The sequence below is a fragment of the Lepisosteus oculatus genome, chromosome 11 (assembly GCF_040954835.1).
Source record: "Lepisosteus oculatus isolate fLepOcu1 chromosome 11, fLepOcu1.hap2, whole genome shotgun sequence".
NCBI lineage: Eukaryota > Metazoa > Chordata > Actinopteri > Semionotiformes > Lepisosteidae > Lepisosteus > Lepisosteus oculatus.
In genome coordinates this window covers 6,457,688-6,477,128 of record NC_090706.1, presented here as the reverse complement: position 1 = coordinate 6,477,128, position 19,441 = coordinate 6,457,688, and the positions used below count along the sequence as shown (strand labels likewise).

Genomic DNA, 19,441 nt, shown 5'->3' with positions numbered 1-19,441 from the left:
CACAGCTTATGATATTAGATGATGATCCTCAGGAATTTTTTTGGTAACAACTAAGCCAATAGTTCCCAGAAGGATGGGAGAGCTTCATTCCTATTGAAGCCAGTATTGAACTCTGGAGAACTCCAAAGAGACAGAACTGGCAAAGCAAAGAAAGTCGCACTAATTACCAAGTTAAGGAGGCAGTTTCTCTGGGGTTTCAGCAACACAGCAGCCAGTAATTAACACTCCTGGAATGTTCAGGCAAGCACGTCGGGGAGTTCTATGGAAGAGTTCATTATTAATCCCTTACAAAGCATCTCTAGTTTTAAGATACAAATTACATTAATTACATGCATCAAAAATGCCTGCAAGTCAGACTGCACCGAAGCAGTAAGGAATGACAGAACATGAAGGTCACTGAGGCCATTCAGGCAACTACTGTAGAGGATCGTAGACTTCAGTTAGTGTCAGACAGAGCAACTTACTCCTCTGGATTAGGAGGTAGAAAACTAAAAGCCTCATGACACTTTAATGCCTGGGTAAGAATGTAAGCCTGTTATGGTGCATTTGTATGCCTTACACACATAAATTACATAAAATACTCTAACAAAATATTAGTGAGTACCCCAGCTATCAGCCCATTGCCAGCTGTAACCATTTTGGAGCATCGATTCCAGTAGATGTTGATAGATATAACTATCAAAATCTAACTAAACCACTTAATATGTTTACTTTAAACAAACCCTGTTGTTGTAAAATAGTGACTGTGCCTTAGCCTTTTAATAAAGTACTATTAGACAAGCAACATTTTGTTTTGTTTTTTAATTAATTCAGTGAACAGATCAAGATGTTGTTTTCTATGCTTTCTTGGACAACAGACTTATAAATGAAGCCAGGAAAAATAAAATCATGAAGTTCAATTAGAAAGAACACAAACAGGCAATCTAGTTAATGATTTTTTTTCTTTCATGAGGAATGGGGCTTTTTGAACAATGCACCAAAGAAACAAAATGTCAGGTTGACATCAAAACAGTGCTCTGTACCAGGAGAGCTTAACCTCACTGCTTAATTAGCCACCACATGCTGTACAGTGTGGCCACTTGTGAACCCATACTCGTGCCTTCCCAATTTGCTGAATGCATGTTATTAAAATCAGAACAAATTTCGGATTATTTTTTAAAAGTGTTTTAGTGGGTGACAATGATAGCACAGGGGATCGTGTAGTGCTGGTGTCCTGGGTTCAATTCCAGACCTAGGGTGCTATGTGTGTGGAATTTTGTATGTTATCCCCGTGCTTGTGTGGGTTTCCAACAGGTGCTCTGGTTGCCAAAAAAATCATACTGGTAGGTTAATTAGTTTTGTGTGTGTGTGTGTCTGCCCTGCAATGGACTGGTGACTTGTCCAGGATGTATTCCTGCCTTGTGCCTGTTGATTGCTGGGATAGGCTCATGCCCCCTGTTACCCTCCATTCAAATAAACGGTTAAAAAAGGATGGATGGAAATTGTTTCAGCAACAAAAGGTAAACCTGTTTTAAATCTCCTCTAAAATGTAATATTTTGAAATCTCCAGCCACCTAAGACCTAAAAACAACGATGGAGAATGAAGTATTTCTTTATTGCAAACTGAGAGCTCAGTTATCTGAGAATTCGCTACAAAAACCTGAAGACAGCAGTTTTCTAGCCATCTGTACTAGAGAGCCAGTGTCTGTGTCTTCCATTTCTTCTGATGTGTGATGTCTCCTTGGGCAGTGGAAATTCAGTTTTCCGAAGACCTGAAATCTGTCTATACAGTACATATTGAAGCCATTACTAATTATCCTAAAGGCTGTGCAGAGGAAAGCCAGCTCATCAGCTGACTAAGAAACACTGAATCCCTTAAGATTCTAAGGCCTTGCACTGGATGTCTGGGATTGTGTGTGTTACTGATACGGAGAAGGGAGTACAGTGCAATTGGCTCAGGTTATACACTCAGCTGACATCATTACCTGTCAGCCCTTGTGCACTTCCACATACAGAGGAGCAAAGCTCTAAGCTGAGCTAAAGGCTGCCAAGCAGTGAGAGCCAGCAAGAGTTAAAGGGGGATTAGAGGTGAATGCTCCTCATTGTCTTCCAATACGAAGGGCAGACACAACCACAGCCCGTGTTATTGCTAAAATAAAACAGGGGACTCAACAGAGAGATTGCACAGTGTGATCATTTGGCAGTTCATAGTGCTAAATACAATAAACAGCTTCTCTTTCCTTTTTTTCCTTGGCACACATAGAGTTGCAAATGTGCTCCACCAACCTTTTTTGGCTTCCTGGTTTTTCTTCAAGCTTGATTTCAGGGGAGATAATTCATATAGTCATAAAACAAAGTTAAATTTTTAAGCAAATTGCATCCTCCTATTATTTTACTGTATTTCTGCTTAATGTTGTACACCTCTATTTCAATACAAGAAAGAATACCGTATTGGAATTTACATTTCATGATTGTTTTTTTTTATAATGCTTTTAATCTATCGTCCCTTCCAAGTCTGCCAATACCTGCTTGAGGTGGATGCGATCAACTATCTAATCTGCTTATTGATTGGAATTAATATTGTTGTTCCAGCTGTTGGTTTGGCTACTTTCAAGAAACTTTCAAGATGAGGTTCTTGGATCATTTAGCTTCTAGCATCTGTAAGCAGCTAGATGGAGATCTTCATCTGAGCCACATGTCCCAGAATGCTGTGAGAATTAAGCTACCACTCTCAATCAACTGACCAGATGAAAACAATTGGTCAAGTGATGATTTACACACCAGGAAGCAAAGGCTTTCAAGATTGATCTGAACTGCCATCTGGAGACAGAGGACAGGTCTTATGATTTACAGTTCCACCAGAGGAAGAACCCGACTGGGATTGTGAAACCTGCACAAAACTGCCTTTGAGTCTTTTTCAACATGAGACTCCGAAGAGAGACTTTACTGTGGAGGCTGGCAATCGGATTAGTTGACCAGTGTGTATAGTGAGGGAACAGAGTGAGCTAAGAGGTCAAAGACAATCTTAGGTTTATCGTTGTGAAATGCCTGGCAATTTGGCAGTATCCCTATTCTCTGCTGTGCCACCTCCTTCATCTTCATCATCATCATTATCCTCCTCACCTTCTTCACCCTCCTCCTCCATCTCCTCATCAACTCCTTGTCCTTCAGAGGCTCTCCCTCTTTTCCCCTTTTGGTGGGGTTTTGATTATTTTCTTGCACTCTAAATAAAGAGCACTAGTTTTGTATCTTACATATCATTTGTATGTGTTTTACCTTGGTGCATCACTGTCTCACAATCAATGGCCTCCTCTTGTCTGTAACCTTTCTGATGCTCTTATACCATACAGATAGCATCGTTCACAGTATTGCAAGGGTGTAGACGAAGAACAGAAAACACCTTGAGCTCTGCCAGCACCTCAACAGATTGCCCAGATATCGCCAAATGTATCAGCTTGCCAAAACTGCAGTTACCCTTCTGTTTGTGATACACATGCACCAGCTCACAGATGCTTTTCCAGAAGGGTCACTCCTCCTGCCACAGAGCTAATTGTGCTGCATCCTGGGTACACCCTTCCAGTGTCATCTGTAGAGTATTTTAGGAGATGACTGCTTCTCACACATAGCTCAAGGAGGGGCAACCATTAACAGAACTTCAGTTAAACATGGATGAACTCCTGGAATTACTGGGAATTTAATATACAGCAATTGATACTGTACAAGGCCATTTGTACTAGAGACATCAAGGACAATGACTGCAGTTCATGTTACTAACCACCATGCAGTGCTGTGTACCTCAGAGGTAGGAAATGTTGTATATTTGTGAGAACAATGTGCTGCAAAGCTGGAACTGAGATGAAGCCAACACACCATAGGTACTGCACTGCCAAACAGTTTGTCACCTTCTTTTGAAGTCTTCTACAAGAAGCTCTGAACAATAACATTAATCAGCCAAAAATCCAGCAGCATTAATCATAAAGTATTATAGGCATGTTTTTGCAATTAACATATTGCGATCATCACAGGGATTAATCACCTACTCCTAATTAAGAGCGCAAAGCTCATTAAGGACTATCACTGGGTTTGCACGGCTCTGGACATGAGGGTTTTCCTTTGTCTGTGTGACAGTCTTCAAAGACTGCTGATCATGCAAGAGCACATACCTGAAGGAAGCATTTAATAATGGAATGAGCCAGTTATTCCACGCAAATTCAACACACACACACTCTGTTCACAACAAATCAACTATTTAATGCATCTCTGAGCTCATTACATTCGCAAGAGCGCACTGTCTTTCAAATGAAATAAAGCAGGTTTTTGAAGTCATGCAATCCACACTAACCGCACTGGAGATTCTGTTGCTGTGCTTCTTCACTTCCAGCTCAAATCACAGCCTTCCCCAAAACACGTCGCACTTCTTTTTTTTTTCTCTCTGCAAGGCAATCTTGTGATAGAAAACACATTCTTCTCAACTGCTTGCCAAGAAAGAATGGTTCTCTGTTGTAATTGCAGTAAATGAGAAATTACATTGCACTACTAGGGCCAGGCAATAGGGAACCTGAGCCAAACCCAAGACTGCTGGAACGGCCATCACCCTGTTGAACTCACTGGAAGGGAAATTCTTCTCAACGCATCAAGTTCTGCCGACGGCCGCACATTCGACATGCAAATATAAATCAGTATGAAAACAGCGACAAGCCATTTCTGCATAGTCTATGGAACCATAAAGGTATAACCTAGGAGACAGTGTCCATTAGAAGCACAGAAAACAGAGTAGTCCTGGGGATTCCAGCCCCTTACACAATTCACAGTCCAGCTGGAACACTGGATTAATGGCCCTTACAATCCAAAAATGCAGACTACAGAACTTATAACAGGCACAGCAAGGAAACACACGCCAGAATATACTGTAAGAGGTTCTTAGAGACAAGGAAAATTCCTTTTATTCTAATGCAGTATGCTGGAACCGATTATGAAAAACATCCAACAGCCCGAAGCTGTAGAGAGTATGGCGATCTTTTCACAAAAAAATTTGTGGCCTATGTCATCATATACACTACCAACCATATGTTGCTCTAGCTCAGAAGGTCTTGGAGTGATCACTGAATTGGGTCTGAGCGACGGCACCACAGCCATTTGTTTTCAGGAATGTGTTCAAGTGGCGAGTTGCTATCTGGCTGGAGCAAAGCATGACTGGCTCCATTCATGAAAGACGGCCCAATAGAAAGGTGTCGCGCGCCCGCTTGCAAATGCTGAGTCACATTGGGGAGTTTCAGCAGCTGCTCCGCTGGCCTCGCTCTGGGCCTCTGCTGAGACAAATTCCTGTGGTTTCCATTACAGACATGCACACTCTTCTGGGAATGTAATGAATTCACCCCTAACCTAGGGAAGGACGATTTCCTAAGACTGGCGGGCAGGCCAGTGGAGCAGGGGGCGTGTCGGCCCTGGTTACAGGGAAGGTCTTTGACCCCATTTCACTTACAACACCCCAGTACAAGTTCAATCCAGGCATACACATGAGTGAAGGAACTACAGTGCCTGTATAGTATCTGCAACTGCTTTCCCGACTACAGTAGCCAGAAAAAAACCCAGACAGCTCTGGTCCTTGTGGATCAATAGGTCTTGCTGGAGATCACTCTGCCTGCGGTGGCGATTATTTAATTCAATTGTACTGATTTGTTGCTCAACCTGTCAATAATTAAATATCTCCTTCAGAGTTTAAGCTATTGCACAGATGTCCCTTTAAGCCCCCAGAACTGCAGGTTCTTGAGAGCCGGAGAAGCCCCCCCATGCTCATTAAGTGCAAACGATACTCTACCAGGCATGGCTAGAATAAACTGTAGTGGCATGCAACATTCACAAAGTTTCTTGTATCATTGCCCCAGGAGGCTATTTAATCTGTTTCTGAGACGTACTGTATATCACAGCAGCTAAGTAGCATTCATTAATCTGCCCTTGTGCTTTTAGGATGCAAAGTAAATGAACAATCATTGTGCTAGGACAACACATTTTCAAAACCAAGCACAAGCAAGCCAGAAGGCAAGTTATAAATGCACCGTATAATCAGAAAGAAGTAACACTTGCACAACATGAAATATTTATCATTACTACAGCTGGAATTAGGGGCTGGTCTTGTCAGGCTAAGGCTAGATCCTAGAAGTGAAAAGTACATCTATGTGCACTGAAATAGGAAAGTAATACATTCCAGAGATAAAAATTAATTTATTAAATTAGATAGACCATGAATAGTTTCATTGTATATACATTTCTATTTAAATACTCATCAGCAAATGCTACTCCTGAATACCTTACCCAAAAGCAGTAATAAGATGCAAAAAAAACGACAGCTCCACCTAATGGGCAATGTGTGAATAAAGTAATTTTCTGAGCAATTGGTCCAAAAGAGCAGGATAAAACATGCCTCTTTCCTTTAGACTGTAGACTTATGGAATTTTATTGCAGTTTTTTTTTAATTTCCTGAATAAAATAAACTAAAATTGTTTGTGTGTAGGCTTAACTCTTTACAGCTTTAAGAAATGAGGCTTAGCAAATTTCATTGAACCCCATTTTAAATGATTTGCAGACCAATAATCTTCCGTTTTGAAGACAAAGACCTGTAGCTATGAGATGGTCGTATGATATAACAAAAAAGCTTCATACGCATGACCACAGAGAAAACTGATATCTGATGATGTTCTTCCACATTAAATGTACACTTACACATTTGCTTTACTTTGTGCCTAAAGAATTCAAAATAAGACACCCCCAAAACAGGACAGTATATATTTATTAGATAAAAAGCTGTAAAGGATGCAACTCCCCAAGTTTTGGAAAATTAAAAATACAAATTTATTGAAAACATAAGTGAAAACTGTAAAATACCTAAAATACAGAATACAAAAATCCCCTAAAAGTGTATACAAAAAGGCACATACTGTATTATTTTCCATCATTTATAGGATATTGACAGCATTAATACATGATGAATACCATGCCTTTGTTAATATCTTTTGAGCAAATTACAAATTTATTTGAAATCCAATGCACTTATAGTATAGGATACATTTAAAGACATGCCCAATTAGGAAGCATTGTTTTGCAATCTTCTATACAAAGTAAAATTATAATTTGACTTAAAAGGAGATCACATACACACATGCAGTAATGTTAATTCCCAGGAAAGCCCACTGATCTGTTACTCAGGTGTGGGATGTTCCAGGTCTTCCCAGACAAAAGGTAAAATATTCCCAACCGGCTGAGTGTGAAGAATGTTGTCGGCAACAGTTCAACAGGAAACACAAGACCAACGGCATCATTCCCATTCCCTTAATATGCACGGAAAAGGAATCAAAATACGAGGCAGATAATCAATTGCCACAGTCATCAGTTTCAGAGTGCACAGGGCAAGGCCAAAAGGTGAAAACAGTAGTGTTCCAGCCATGCACATTGTCTGTATAAAGATAGGGAAAAAACAAAATACGGGCTAAACAAATAACCATAACAGTAATTCAGTACCACTCTCTGCTAGTGTGTCACAAAATTCTTAACACTTTAAATGGGTTTTTGCTGTGGGCTCCCGAATGCCTCAACTAGCAAAGGTGCAGGCTCGGAGCCCAGGGTGAGCGCCGGGACCCCGATGTCGTGGGTTCGAGCCTGGGTCATGTCCAGCTGTGACAAGGATTGCCCCTGCGGAAGTGCAAAGCTGGCTCAGCCCCATCCCGGGAAGCGCTAGGTTTAGCTAGCACCTGCAGCCTTGCAGTGACATCAATGAGAGTAACACCTCTCCTTTAATTTGCTCGGAGCCTCCGGAACATCACTGCCAAGTTCGTAACATCTCCAGAGATGAACAGCATCATGCATGAGGAACTCCCTCAAATGCAGGAGGGCCCTGTCTGCACTTCCTCATTGTCCTCCAGAAGTATACAATGAAAATACAGTTGGTGATCCTAAAATAAACCCTTCTTTTTTGCTTCCTTCTAAATTATATTACACATTAGCAGGCAACTGGGTGTTTCACCAGGGTCTGGTCTCAACAGTTCCTCAATGAATCAGCCAAGATTCACAGCAAAAGAAATGCCATGTGACTTTATTCTTCCACAAATAAAAAAACAAAATGGTGGAGCAGCTAAAAACACTAGCCACAAAATGTAAGTTTGCATATGCTGGATAATGGCAGGATGGTGTAACAGAGTGCTCAGTGGAGCAGAAGGGCAGGTATAAGAGAGGTAGAAAGAAATAGGTAGAGCTGTACTGTCACAGTGAAACAGTGCCTAGTGTGCTACTGTTACAGCACAGTTACACTGCCTTCATGGGGCTCTGCTTAGGACAGACTTGTCCCCTGTTGAAAAAAATAGGAAGTGTTCAGACAAAATAGGCCTTTCATTTAATTCACTATTGTGTTAATTGTAAATTGTGCAGACGGGTTTATCCAACACTTTTTTATTATTTGATTATCATTACCAGGACAATCTCTGAAGCATATAAATGTCTCAGAGCAACAAAGAACTGCTCAAGTGCTTCATACAGATAAAAAATATTTAACTCTTTTGTTAATCCCTACAGTATAACTTGGGAGAAATCTGCACATTCACAAAGAAAAATGTCAAGATTTGTCAGTTCAAAGCCAGCAATCGACAAGAAGAGAAAACGATTCATTTACAGTAAGACAGAAGTCAGGATTAAAAACACCTACAATTACTCTGATCTGACCTAAGACCTAGAGTGAAAGACCTTAGCCTATACGTCTTTCGATCTATGTGATCACTCAATGAAATACAACATAAAAACAGAAAAAAACTTCAATTCCCAATAAATCCATATTGTCCACACTCAAACAACTATTTCAATAAGGTCTTTGCTTGTAAAAAAAAAATCATCAAGCAAAAAGGCCCAGGGAAAACGAGAAAGGAGATTTCCCTAACACACTTTCAAAAAGTACTTTGGAGTGACAATATGAGAAACATCGAGCTTATGAAGACACTATGGAACCACCAAATCACAATGACCTTTAAAAGGCCGAAGGTCATCTAAGCCATTTACAGCTGTAGAATATAGAAGATAGAGTGTCCTATTAAAAAACACCACAGCAATACTGGGCCTACTTTTAACTTTGAAAAACAACATAAGCAGCAGATCCTGAGATAAAAACCCATCTTAAAGAAGTCAAACAAAGTAGCCTACAAGACTTCCCAGTTCCCCAGTGACCCCTCCCCGCAGTGGGTCAAGACCCCGGTGCCAATCAGCTGAAATCCCGGTCGGTAAGAATGAGTGGCGCCACCAAGGTCCAGAGGTACAGTGCCAGACCCAGCCAGCTGGAGGAGATCTTCACCCAGACAGCCGGCATAGTGCTGACCATAGCCTGGTAGGTTGCATTGGGCCTGTGGACAAGGAAGAGACAAGAAAGAGGAGAGAGATGAAGAATGGGAGAGAACCCCCCATAGTCCAGCATTGTCCCATTCCTGCTCCTGAAGGACAGGCAGGTTATCTAGTTCCCCTTTAAACACACACCACACTAACTGAACCATCTAAACTCCTTTTTTAAAGATTCTGGTGATTTAGAAATGGCACTCCCAAACAAACTGTTGGGTAACAGCTCCCCAGGTCAGGGGTCAGACCCTGTCTGCTAGAGATTCAACAAACTCACAGGACCACAACCAAAACTTTTCGTCCCTTTAAAAATAGTTTTTTTTTACCTCCATATGAACCTCACAATCCACCACTTATGTGTGATTACTGTACTGAAACTCTAATCATCTGTTTGTAAGGAACACAGTTCCTATACATTTCTGTCACTTAAAAGTCTCTTCAAAGATTCTCATTCCAGTCCAAAGAGAAGAGGCTGCCAAATAAAGTTCCACACACAACTTCTTTGTGCTTGATCGTCTAATAGTGGATACTGTAGGACAAATGGTCCTACGAAGACTGATTTTGGGCTTGCTGCTTTTGGGTTTCTCATCAGGCAGACCTTAGCCAAAAAGCTTCAAAGCAGTTTTTGACAATGAGACACTCACTGGTACCAGTTGGTGAGATTCATCATGATGTACAGGGAGGCCAGGAAGAGGCAGAAGTGGAAGAAGGAGTAGCTGTAGGTCACGCCCTCTGTCTCGTTGTCAACAGCGCGCGCCTGACCGTCGTCATGGAGACTCGCCGCGGCTTCTCCGCCCCCCTCCTCGGTCTGCATCAGTTTGTTCACCTGAGTGTTATTGGATGAACGGATGCTGGGGGAGAGGGTGGGAGGGGATGGAGCACAGGGTAGGAAAGTCACGTCAAGCCTTGGGCTGTGGTCATGGACAAGTGTCCATTAGCAAAAAAGGCCTAAATGCATATATTAACTGCTGAAAAAATAAGATGTTTACCATTGTGCTTCCCCACATGATATTACTATCAGTGTGGGTAAATGTTAAAGAAAAAAAGTGCTTTTCAAAACACTGCCTTGCTAATAAGGGCTAATAAATGAGACTTTTCATTCATGAGCATTTCTTAGCTGTGGCACCCCGGAATTCTAAAAGATGTATTAATAAAAGATGCAAGGAAATGATAGTTACAGGAAAACATCCAACTTCAACTCCTTGATCTGTGCATAGGAATTTCTAAGACTGCACTGATAAATCTCATGCCAAGAGTGTCCTGTGCAGAATAGTTCTATGCCCTTACTCACTGAAGATGCACCAGCTGAAATCTCAAAAAACAAACATACAGGATTCAAGCACTCACTGCCCCAGACTTGCTTGAATAAGTGAGGACTGAGCGGATCAAGTTGATTCCTCCCCCCCCCCAAGATGTCACTTAGCAATGCATTCCCATAATATGTCCTATTCCAAAGTCTGACCCCAGCTGTGCTTGCGACATGTTATTTTTATAAAGAAATGTTCAAAAAATCTTGACAAAACAAAACCAGCAGTGCTTGCTACCTGGCGTAGAGGGTACAGAAGAGGAAGATGACTAAACCCACAATGCCCTGCGCGTCCCACCACTGCACGGTCTGCCCAGGGGTGCTGGTGGGCGATGTGGTGCTGCCGTTTGTGACCAGACTCAGCAGGCTGGGGTTGCAGTTGCGGTCTGGGGGGAGGGAGGGAGAATGAGACATGTCTCATCACCTTTCTCACCACATGAGGAAAGTCAAAACAAGCAATTCCCTACTATTACATATCTACCCACTACTACTGTCCACCGAAAACCATCTAGAAATCCCATTTTCACGTATCTCAGTCTAAATCTAGGAGAAAAAAAAGAGACAGAGGTCACTACGAGACTAAGGACAGATACTCACAATGTTTATTTTTTTCCCCCCAAGCAAAACGAGGCAGCATTTGTTTAAAGGAGAAAAACATTGTTTGAAAAAAAAACATTACACACAAATAACAGAAATGCAGGCCTGCATAACTCGAGGTCCACTGGACGGAGAGCATTACTCACTGACACAGCCTTTCAAAGCAAAGCACTCAGGCAAGTTCAGTATGGAAGAAAGCTAACGGTTCAATAAAGGTATAGGAAGGAAAGGTAAAGAATAATGAAAATGTCTCAAAGTCAATTCACGCATCCATCAGCAGAACTAGAAGTTGACACAAAAGAACCAGAGGTTTAATGACTTAACCTTGCACTGTGAGGGTATTAGTACAACTGCTTAGACTACTTTAAAGAAAACAAGTGTTATAAGCACTGCTCTCACCCAAAGAACATAATTAAGGTGAACATCCCTGGTTTTCCACTGCCTATCCTTTGCAGGTTCTGAGGATTACCAGAAGAACTCAAGAAAAACTACAAGAAGGGGCCCTAGCAGTGGAGCTGTGTGGACGCACTTACTGGGCTGGTTGGTCATGGCTGACCAGGTGACATACATGGTATACAGAGTGATGATGGAAGCCTGAAGCAGGCCAGACTGAGGCTGGACCTCCTGCAACAATAAAATACACAAGTTAACAGGCTCTACCCAGCCCTCAAAACCAACCCATGACTCCAGACATTGCGTTCATGGGCGTCTGGAAGGCGGAAAGCAGAGCCCCCCTTACCTGCACTTTGGGGAGGATGGACACGATGGAGACGATGATGCAGAAGATCAGGTTGAGGCTGATGAACACCTTGTTCTCCGTGCAGTCATCAGGCTTGGTGTAATACACATAAAAGAGCACCACAGCAGCAAAGGCGAGGGCGTAGTGCAAAAATGTGAATGTCAGCAGGCCTGGGGGGGAGCAACAGAGGGGCGGTCACATACCGGGGGAGCAAAACAACAAAGGTGATGAAGGCAGGAACTGGGAATGTATTTGAGGTACAAGCAGGTGACAGAAAGTAACAACAAAGAAGTTCAGAGCACTGGCATAACAGCGGCTCCCAGCCTTTTGACTTTAAAATCAATTGTGTGCAAACCAATTCTAATCATAATGATGACAAAAAATGCTTTAACTCATTTAAACAGAAGTTAAGAGGAAGCTCCAGCCCTAATCTCGTCACGTTCCTCCAACCTGTGTGTAAACTATGCGTCAGTTTACTCATGTTTTGCGTGTGCTTCTACCCCATTTTCACCATTTTACTCTGAGCTTCCCACCTCAGCCCTCATTATAAGAGTAGGGTGTTCCAATAGCCCCAGCTGGGGACAGGGGGTCCCCCACTCAGGTTCTTCCATTCTCCTCTGCTAGGAAAGTTACCTCGATAAAGATCACTATTTGAACCGCACATCATACAAAGGGTGGAAACGCCTGATTGAAGCTGGATTCCATCTGATGGCATTGATTCCTGGCCAACAGCAATAGTCAAGACATAGACCGACCAAGGGGAGCATCAGTACATGTATGCAAGAAGTGACAGGTAATCCCTTTGGAAAGATGATGAATATACAGTAGATACAGAATATACAAAAATAATAGGGGACGGGGTTAAGTATTTGGTAATTAGAAGATTTTTTAAAGCATTTTTGTTAAGATAGACAACATGGTGACAGTGGGCTACAAAGCTTCCAGCCTTAACAGGTGTCTGATTGTTTCTAATTTCATTCTTAATTTCTAATTTACTCTATTGCTTTTAGGTTTGGTTAGGCCAGCTTCCTGAGCAAAGATGTCCACGTGGAGGAGTTCCTCCGGGAACGCACAATGACAGACCGTCCGTGTAGCCCTATACCTGCAAACCAGCACTTGCGGTTTCCCTCTTCTGCATTCTCCACCCACGCTTGGTTCCAGGAATGAGCAAAGTCAATCAGCAGGATCAGCTGGATGATGATGAACACGAACGACCCCACCACTCCAAAGTAGAACCACACTGCAATGACACGATGTACACAGCCCCTCAGTGGCAAGCAAGTTACCAAACTAGAGAGGCTGCTACAACTCTAGAGGCCGTTTACACCCAGCCCTAGACAGCCTTAGCTGCTCCATTATTGCTCCTTATAAAATGAACCACTGCTTTCCTTTTGCTTCTATGTGGAAAAAAGAGTTTCCCCAATTGCCTTTAATTTTGTACTTGAATGTATAGTATAATCAGTCAAGCCAAAAAATAATATATTTCTGTGACAGAGAAAGTACATATATCAACTTCTCCTGACAATGCAAGAATGCAAGTATTATTGAGTTAAAAAATATTGTAATGTGCCTCATCCATCCTAGTCTGAAGTACAAAGTAAGTACAAAGTAAGGAGTGTGAAGCATTCTTTACAAATAGGTTCAAACACTTGGGCTATACTTCATCTAACAGTTCAAAATCTCATTATGTTCGCCAGTTTGTTAGCAAAGCCAATACATTTTTTTTGATGAAACACAATTATTTTCTACTTTAAATCCACTGTAAAAAAGAAGTCACATTTCATTCACAGTGCTTCCAGGCATGAATTATGTTCTCTGATGTACATTAAGGTAATGCTTTTTTTATGGATTCATAAATGAACATGATACACAGACTTTATTAACATTCCTATTGGAGATTAACCTTTACAAGGTCTCTTATTTTTTCCTTGATTGGGTAATTATTTCTAAAACCAAATTGGATTATGTTTTTCCAAGACAAATTTAAAGGAAAAATGACGTTAAGGCATGTCCATTTCAAAACATACAACCTCAACACTTGGGTCAGTACCTGTGTTGAAAGTCCCATCAGGAATGAAGAAGGCCCCCACTGTTATCCCAACCAGGGCAAGAAACTTGAAGAACCAGAACCTATAAATGCAATAATGGTCTTGTGAGAGAAGTACAGAAAAAGATGACCATCTATTAAGTAGTTAATATGCAACAGTTTTCAGGTACATCATTAATTTCAATTAGTTATTATTGTGCCTTTGAGATATTATTCACACACCTTGATAATTTCTAGTTTAAGACTTCCAAACATTAAAAACATATGATAACATCTTCAGCTAAATTTCCACTATTTTAAAAAATGGCTTTGCTGTGGAGTGAAATATTTTTTACTTTAATAAATCCAAAAATTAATTTAAGCTGCTAAATTTAACAGCTGGAGAGCCACCGGGGGTGCCAGATTGCTTCAGCACTCACATTACTTATGGAAAAAAAACAAAACAAATAAAAAATGGTTTGGCCTATCATCACACATCAGGTGATGCCAAGAGAATTTCTGCATCTTACCCAGAAGGAATGGATCTAGTTGCTCTTCTCTGGACTGATTCCAGAGCAATAATCTCTTTTCCATAAGGTGATTGAGTTGAATGCTTCAAAGAACAAAGTACCAAGCAAGGTGCCGTCCTTTGGATGAAAAGTAAAGCCGAGGTCCTGACTCCCTGTGGTCATTAAAAACCTGTTTCTGGAAAAGAGCAGGGGTGTAACCCCGATGTCCTGGCCACATTTTCTCCTAGCCCTTCCTAATCAAGGCCTCCTCATAATCCCCATCTATGAATTGGCTTCATCACTCTGCTCTCCTCCCCACTGATAGCTGATGTGTGGTGAGTGTTCTGGCGCACCATGGCTACCGTCACATCATCCAGGTCGGTGCTCCACACTGGTGGTGGAGGAGGGGATCCCCATTACCTGTAAATTGCTTTGACTGGAGTGCCCAGAAAAGTGCTATATAAGTGTAAGGAACTACTGCTACTGCTGCCTCGGCTGCCCACTGCTGCTCTCGGACCTGGAAGTGCAGCTGTGGCACTCACCCGTTCTGGATAGAAGCTCGCGGGTCCTTGCTGCTTCGGACACGGATCATGATGACGCAGAAGAGGAAGAAGAAACAGGCCATGGCGAAGCACATGCGGTAGACCGACTTGTAGCCCACGACGATGTCACAGTTGACCTTGTTCTGTATGCCAGGGATGGAGGTGCCATCCACACAGAACCCTGGGATCTGAAGACAGCCATTACAAACAAAACCACGGAACATGTAAGAGAAAGGAGACTACAGCCACACAACAGCACTGCAGTAAGCTTACTGAAATTACTTAAAAGCCAATTATAAACTAGTTTTATACATACAGTATCTGCTTTGTGACATTTTTTTCAACTGTACAATATGACTTGTAAATATATTCTTGTACTTCAATGTCATGGGCCTAAATGCAAAAATATGCATATATTTAAAGCTTTTTCTGTACGGGGACTTTGATTTGTTATGGTGATGAAAAAATCTATTATTCAAAGTTTAAATTGATCATGTAAGAGAAATGTTCAGCCTTTGAGGTAATCTTAAAACTTCAGTAAAAGTATAAAAAAAATATATGTATGGAATAGCAAATGCAATATTAAATAACGTTAACATTTATATTAATTTAATAAAATATTAACAATCCAGTTGCAGACCAAACTAACAACTGGTGCAGAGCTCACCTTATTTTTTTAAACCCGTTACTTAACCACACAACTCTGCTGAGAACAGACTCCCAATTCCAATGATGACCTGAAGACTGAATGGAAACATACAGCAGGACACTTACTGAAGAAATCAGAACCGGCTCATAGTCCCACCCAGGATTTGAACTTACTGCCGCCAGTTCAGACTCCAGGGCCATCATCATTAGGCTAAGACGCTGACTCATGCTCGTGAGACTGCACAGCACGCGGGAGGCGTGGAGACGGTACCTTCTTGAGCTGAGCCTCCATGCCCGGCAGGATCATGATGATGGAGACAATGGTTCCCATGAGCAGGAAGAGGGAGAAGACGATGCGGGTGACGGTGGAGTTATTGGAAGAGGGGCAGCAGCCACACAGCAGGCAGGGGGCAGAACCGCACAGACATGACACCTGGCAAGAGAAGGAGGGGGCAGAAAGAAAGTAGGACAGGCTTTGGTACACAACCTTCTGCTTCACAACAAGAACTATGAAAATGAAAAACGACAGGCCCAAATAGTTCAGAAAGGGGCTCTCACAGCTGCTATTTCAGTAAGTCCTTATGTATCGAACACACAGATGAACTGAAATAATCTTCATTTCTATTTTTCTTCACCATTTGTATTAGTGCCAATTTCTTTGTTTTTATTTCTAAATTGTAAAGATTACTTAAGCTGCTTACTTGTTTTGTCATCTTATGCACGTATTTGTTATTGTCAAAGAGATTTGCGGAAACATTGTGTTAAATGTTTTGTGTGAAGTCTTGCAACGCACACTTCCGATCTGGGACAATAAAGGAAGTATCCCCACATTTCCATTATTTCTGACAGCAGTAAATAGGTGGTAGTGGGATCCCCATTTAAACATGAGGCTAGCTTCTGAAAGTTACTAAACAATGACTGCGAGAAATTTTCCTGTCTTGATTTGGAAAGAGTGATGTGTGCTGTCATTCTGCTTTATTAGCATGACAAACAGTAATTCAATCTCAAATCACAGCACAGGACACCACAGGGCAAACCTCATTAGAGCTGAAATATGGAAGAATGTAAACACTGGAAAATGAATACAGTCTGAAAGACCTCTAGTAAATTAAAGTTGGCACGCACACACACCAAAGAGAAATAAACGCCATGACAACACTGGTGACTTCATTCCAGTATGTGAAAGATTCCTGGTGCATGGTCATTTAATGGGCCTTTAAAACCAAAGGAGGGGGTGGAAATTAAGAAAGTGTAATGGCTGCTTCTCACACACTGCAGCCAGGAGATTCAGTCGACTTTGGACCAGGAAGGGCTGCCAAACGAACTTTAAAAAGACTGCTAAGAGGTCTTAACAGCTACAAGCTGGGTAGCCTCAGTGGAGGATTAAATAAAGAGCAGCTTGGATTTCACTGTGCTTAGCCCTTCTTTCCTAAAGGGGCCTTATATAACTGACTGCCAGGGGTACAGAATCTGATTCATGCAAGTCTAAAACAGCCTGTGACACGTGGGCACTGATGCCTTCACTGGAACTGGTCGACAACAATCATAGAGACAGATAAGTTTTCATGCAAATCCACCCTGATCCAGTACTGTGGTAGGAGTATGACAATGCTGTCATCAGCATAACAACATGTGACCGATACTGGGAACACATCAAGGTAAGTTCACTTCCTAGAACTCCCTCTTACTGTGGAATGATGTGTTTGAATCCAGATAAGACTGGATTGGAGATATTTAACAAAAGCTTATTTTGAGTTTTGGCATTAAATTACTTTACTGACAATAACTGTGAAAGTTCTGAAAACGCCTTTTCATAAAAGCATCCCCCCCTCAAATTATCATTTAAATCTAAAGAATAAAGATTGCAAAATCAAATATATCAAGAATTACACCTAGATTGGTGTTATGTCTCTCTCCCGTGCTAAACTACTCTAGCATATTTTATTGTAATTGCTGACACTGCTGGAAGAAATCTCTTGATGACCTACCGAATCTCTGTTTAGTCAGGAATGGGGTAAGGCCTTCGGTGGCTACATGGTACTTTTTTCAGAAGTTATTTATCCATCCTCAGAAAGCACTTATTCCTGGTCAGAATAATTACCCCCCTCGTCAATAATAACACAGGAACAAACAGGAACTGACCGAAATTCATGACAACATTGACTGAATTGACTCGGAACGAGCCCAATCCAAATTCGTGAACTAAAAAAAACTCAATTCTAATTATGTGGTCGAATTAAGTCTCTACGAAAGTAATGCCATTAGCAATTGTTTTGCCTAACCTCGGCTTTGGTGCCTAACGTCAAGAGATTACCTCTGGTTATGCATATGCATATACCTCTGATGGTTTGTAGCGTGATGTAACAACTACAATGATTACGTATCTCGAGGTGGGACGGTGAAACCATCTTGAACGCAAAGCTGGATAAGAGTCAAACGTTTCTTTTTAAAATGGTAAGAAAAGAAAGGGCTGTTACTGTATGTACACAAAGTTTTCGGCTACCACGACTTCCTCGTTTCCACACGATTGTGCAAGAGATACCGACAAGAGCTACACTGTATCACATGATATATTACTGCGGGTTACCAATACCTAATACACGCACTGCAGGTGATAATATTTATTACTGCTTGACAGATAAACCACGGATAGTTTTTTTTTTTGCTTCGACGTACTTTACACAATATCCCATGACTGAATAATTATCTATTCTTGGGATGTTGTTAATTAAAGGCCTATACAGGCAAATCAGCATGAACTGAGCAAAACCCACCAACGAACAAGTCACCCTATATCCAAATTGTATTGTAAATTATCCGACTAAAGATTTACAAGGGCAAGTGCTTCTGTGTGCATTACTAACTTTAAAAACTGAAGCACCTTTAATCAAAACGATTACAAAAAAAAATGCTGTAAAACTCGACTGGATAGAGGAAGGAAGAAAGAAAGAAACGGAAAATATCAAAACTTACGCAGCTGGCTACGGAACACAAGGCCAAACAAGCTCCCATTTCTGATTTTTAGACTCCCCAAAATCAGCTCTATTTAAAACAAAAATGAAAAATAAAAGATAGAAAACAAGCACAGCTTCCAGCTGGTCTCTCACGCTCTGACTGTACGGACACGCCTCTTTCTTTGACGAAATAACATCCGTAATGCAACACGGTTGACGGACTTCGGCGTTTTTCGGATCTTAGCGTATATTTCCGGAGCACATGGGATCCCTGAGGCTTATGGGCATGTGAATCTGCGTGTATGTAGTTCTTCACGAGTTTATTACTTCGACTTTTATCATAAAAATTTTGGTACAACATTTTGAAGTTAGTATAATATAAGAGTCTAACATCTTCTGAGGGTTTGTAATTTTAAGGATGCTCAGCGTCCACAGTATAAACAGTATCGTTCAGTACTTTAAACGGTAAAATTAAAATATTGATAACGTTAATTTAACTAATTAGCAAACTCAGTTTTATTTATTTTAACTTCTTCAAGACAATGTTGAATATACGCCATCCTTCAGAATGTGTTGCCTGGCATCATTGAATATTTTTTTAAGTGAAGTTTTATCAGGCCACACTAAGACTGGATAACGAGAAGCAGGGATTCAACGTTAAGCGCAGTTAGGCGATATGCAATTATAATACAAAAGTGAAAATAAAAAATAAGGTAAAAAGTAACCGCTAGATGGCATAATAAGTAAGCACATTATTCCTGCTATCAATTATTAT

The 19,441-nt window shown here is 41.2% G+C and overlaps 2 protein-coding genes across 2 annotated transcripts in view; one reads left to right on the top strand and one right to left on the bottom strand.

Annotated features, from left to right (window-relative positions):
- Nucleotides 1-6,748: 6,748 nt before the first annotated feature.
- Nucleotides 6,749-18,851, bottom strand: serinc2l (serine incorporator 2, like). Its single transcript, XM_006631265.3, has 10 exons — nt 18,686-18,851; nt 15,984-16,145; nt 15,065-15,252; nt 14,038-14,117; nt 13,090-13,227; nt 11,988-12,157; nt 11,782-11,872; nt 10,890-11,037; nt 9,990-10,196; nt 6,749-9,356 (listed from the first exon to the last, which is right to left on the bottom strand). The coding sequence occupies exons 1-10, from the start codon at nt 18,722-18,724 to the stop codon at nt 9,218-9,220; spliced, it is 1,362 nt and encodes a 453-aa protein (XP_006631328.1). The 5' UTR covers nt 18,725-18,851; the 3' UTR covers nt 6,749-9,217.
- LOC102688908 (cAMP-dependent protein kinase inhibitor beta-like) overlaps nt 17,075-19,441 on the top strand; it is a 35,098-nt gene continuing 32,731 nt past the window's right edge. Inside the window, exon 1 of the mRNA XM_069195444.1 lies at nt 17,075-17,370. The gene's annotated coding sequence lies outside the window, so the exon portion shown is untranslated. The remainder of the gene's footprint in view (nt 17,371-19,441) is intronic.

Bases quoted from the DNA above. Each gene is read 5' to 3' on its own strand.
- serinc2l (XM_006631265.3), bottom strand. From the start codon at position 18,724: ATGGGAGCTTGTTTGGCCTTGTGTTCCGTAGCCAGCTGC. The intron at 11,038-11,781 runs GTAAGTGCGTCC...CCCTCCCCCCAG, and splicing joins AGCCATGACCAACCAGCCCA to ACCGCAACTGCAACCCCAGC. The intron at 9,357-9,989 runs GTGAGTGTCTCA...CCTTGTCCACAG, and splicing joins AATCTCACCAACTGGTACCA to GCCCAATGCAACCTACCAGG.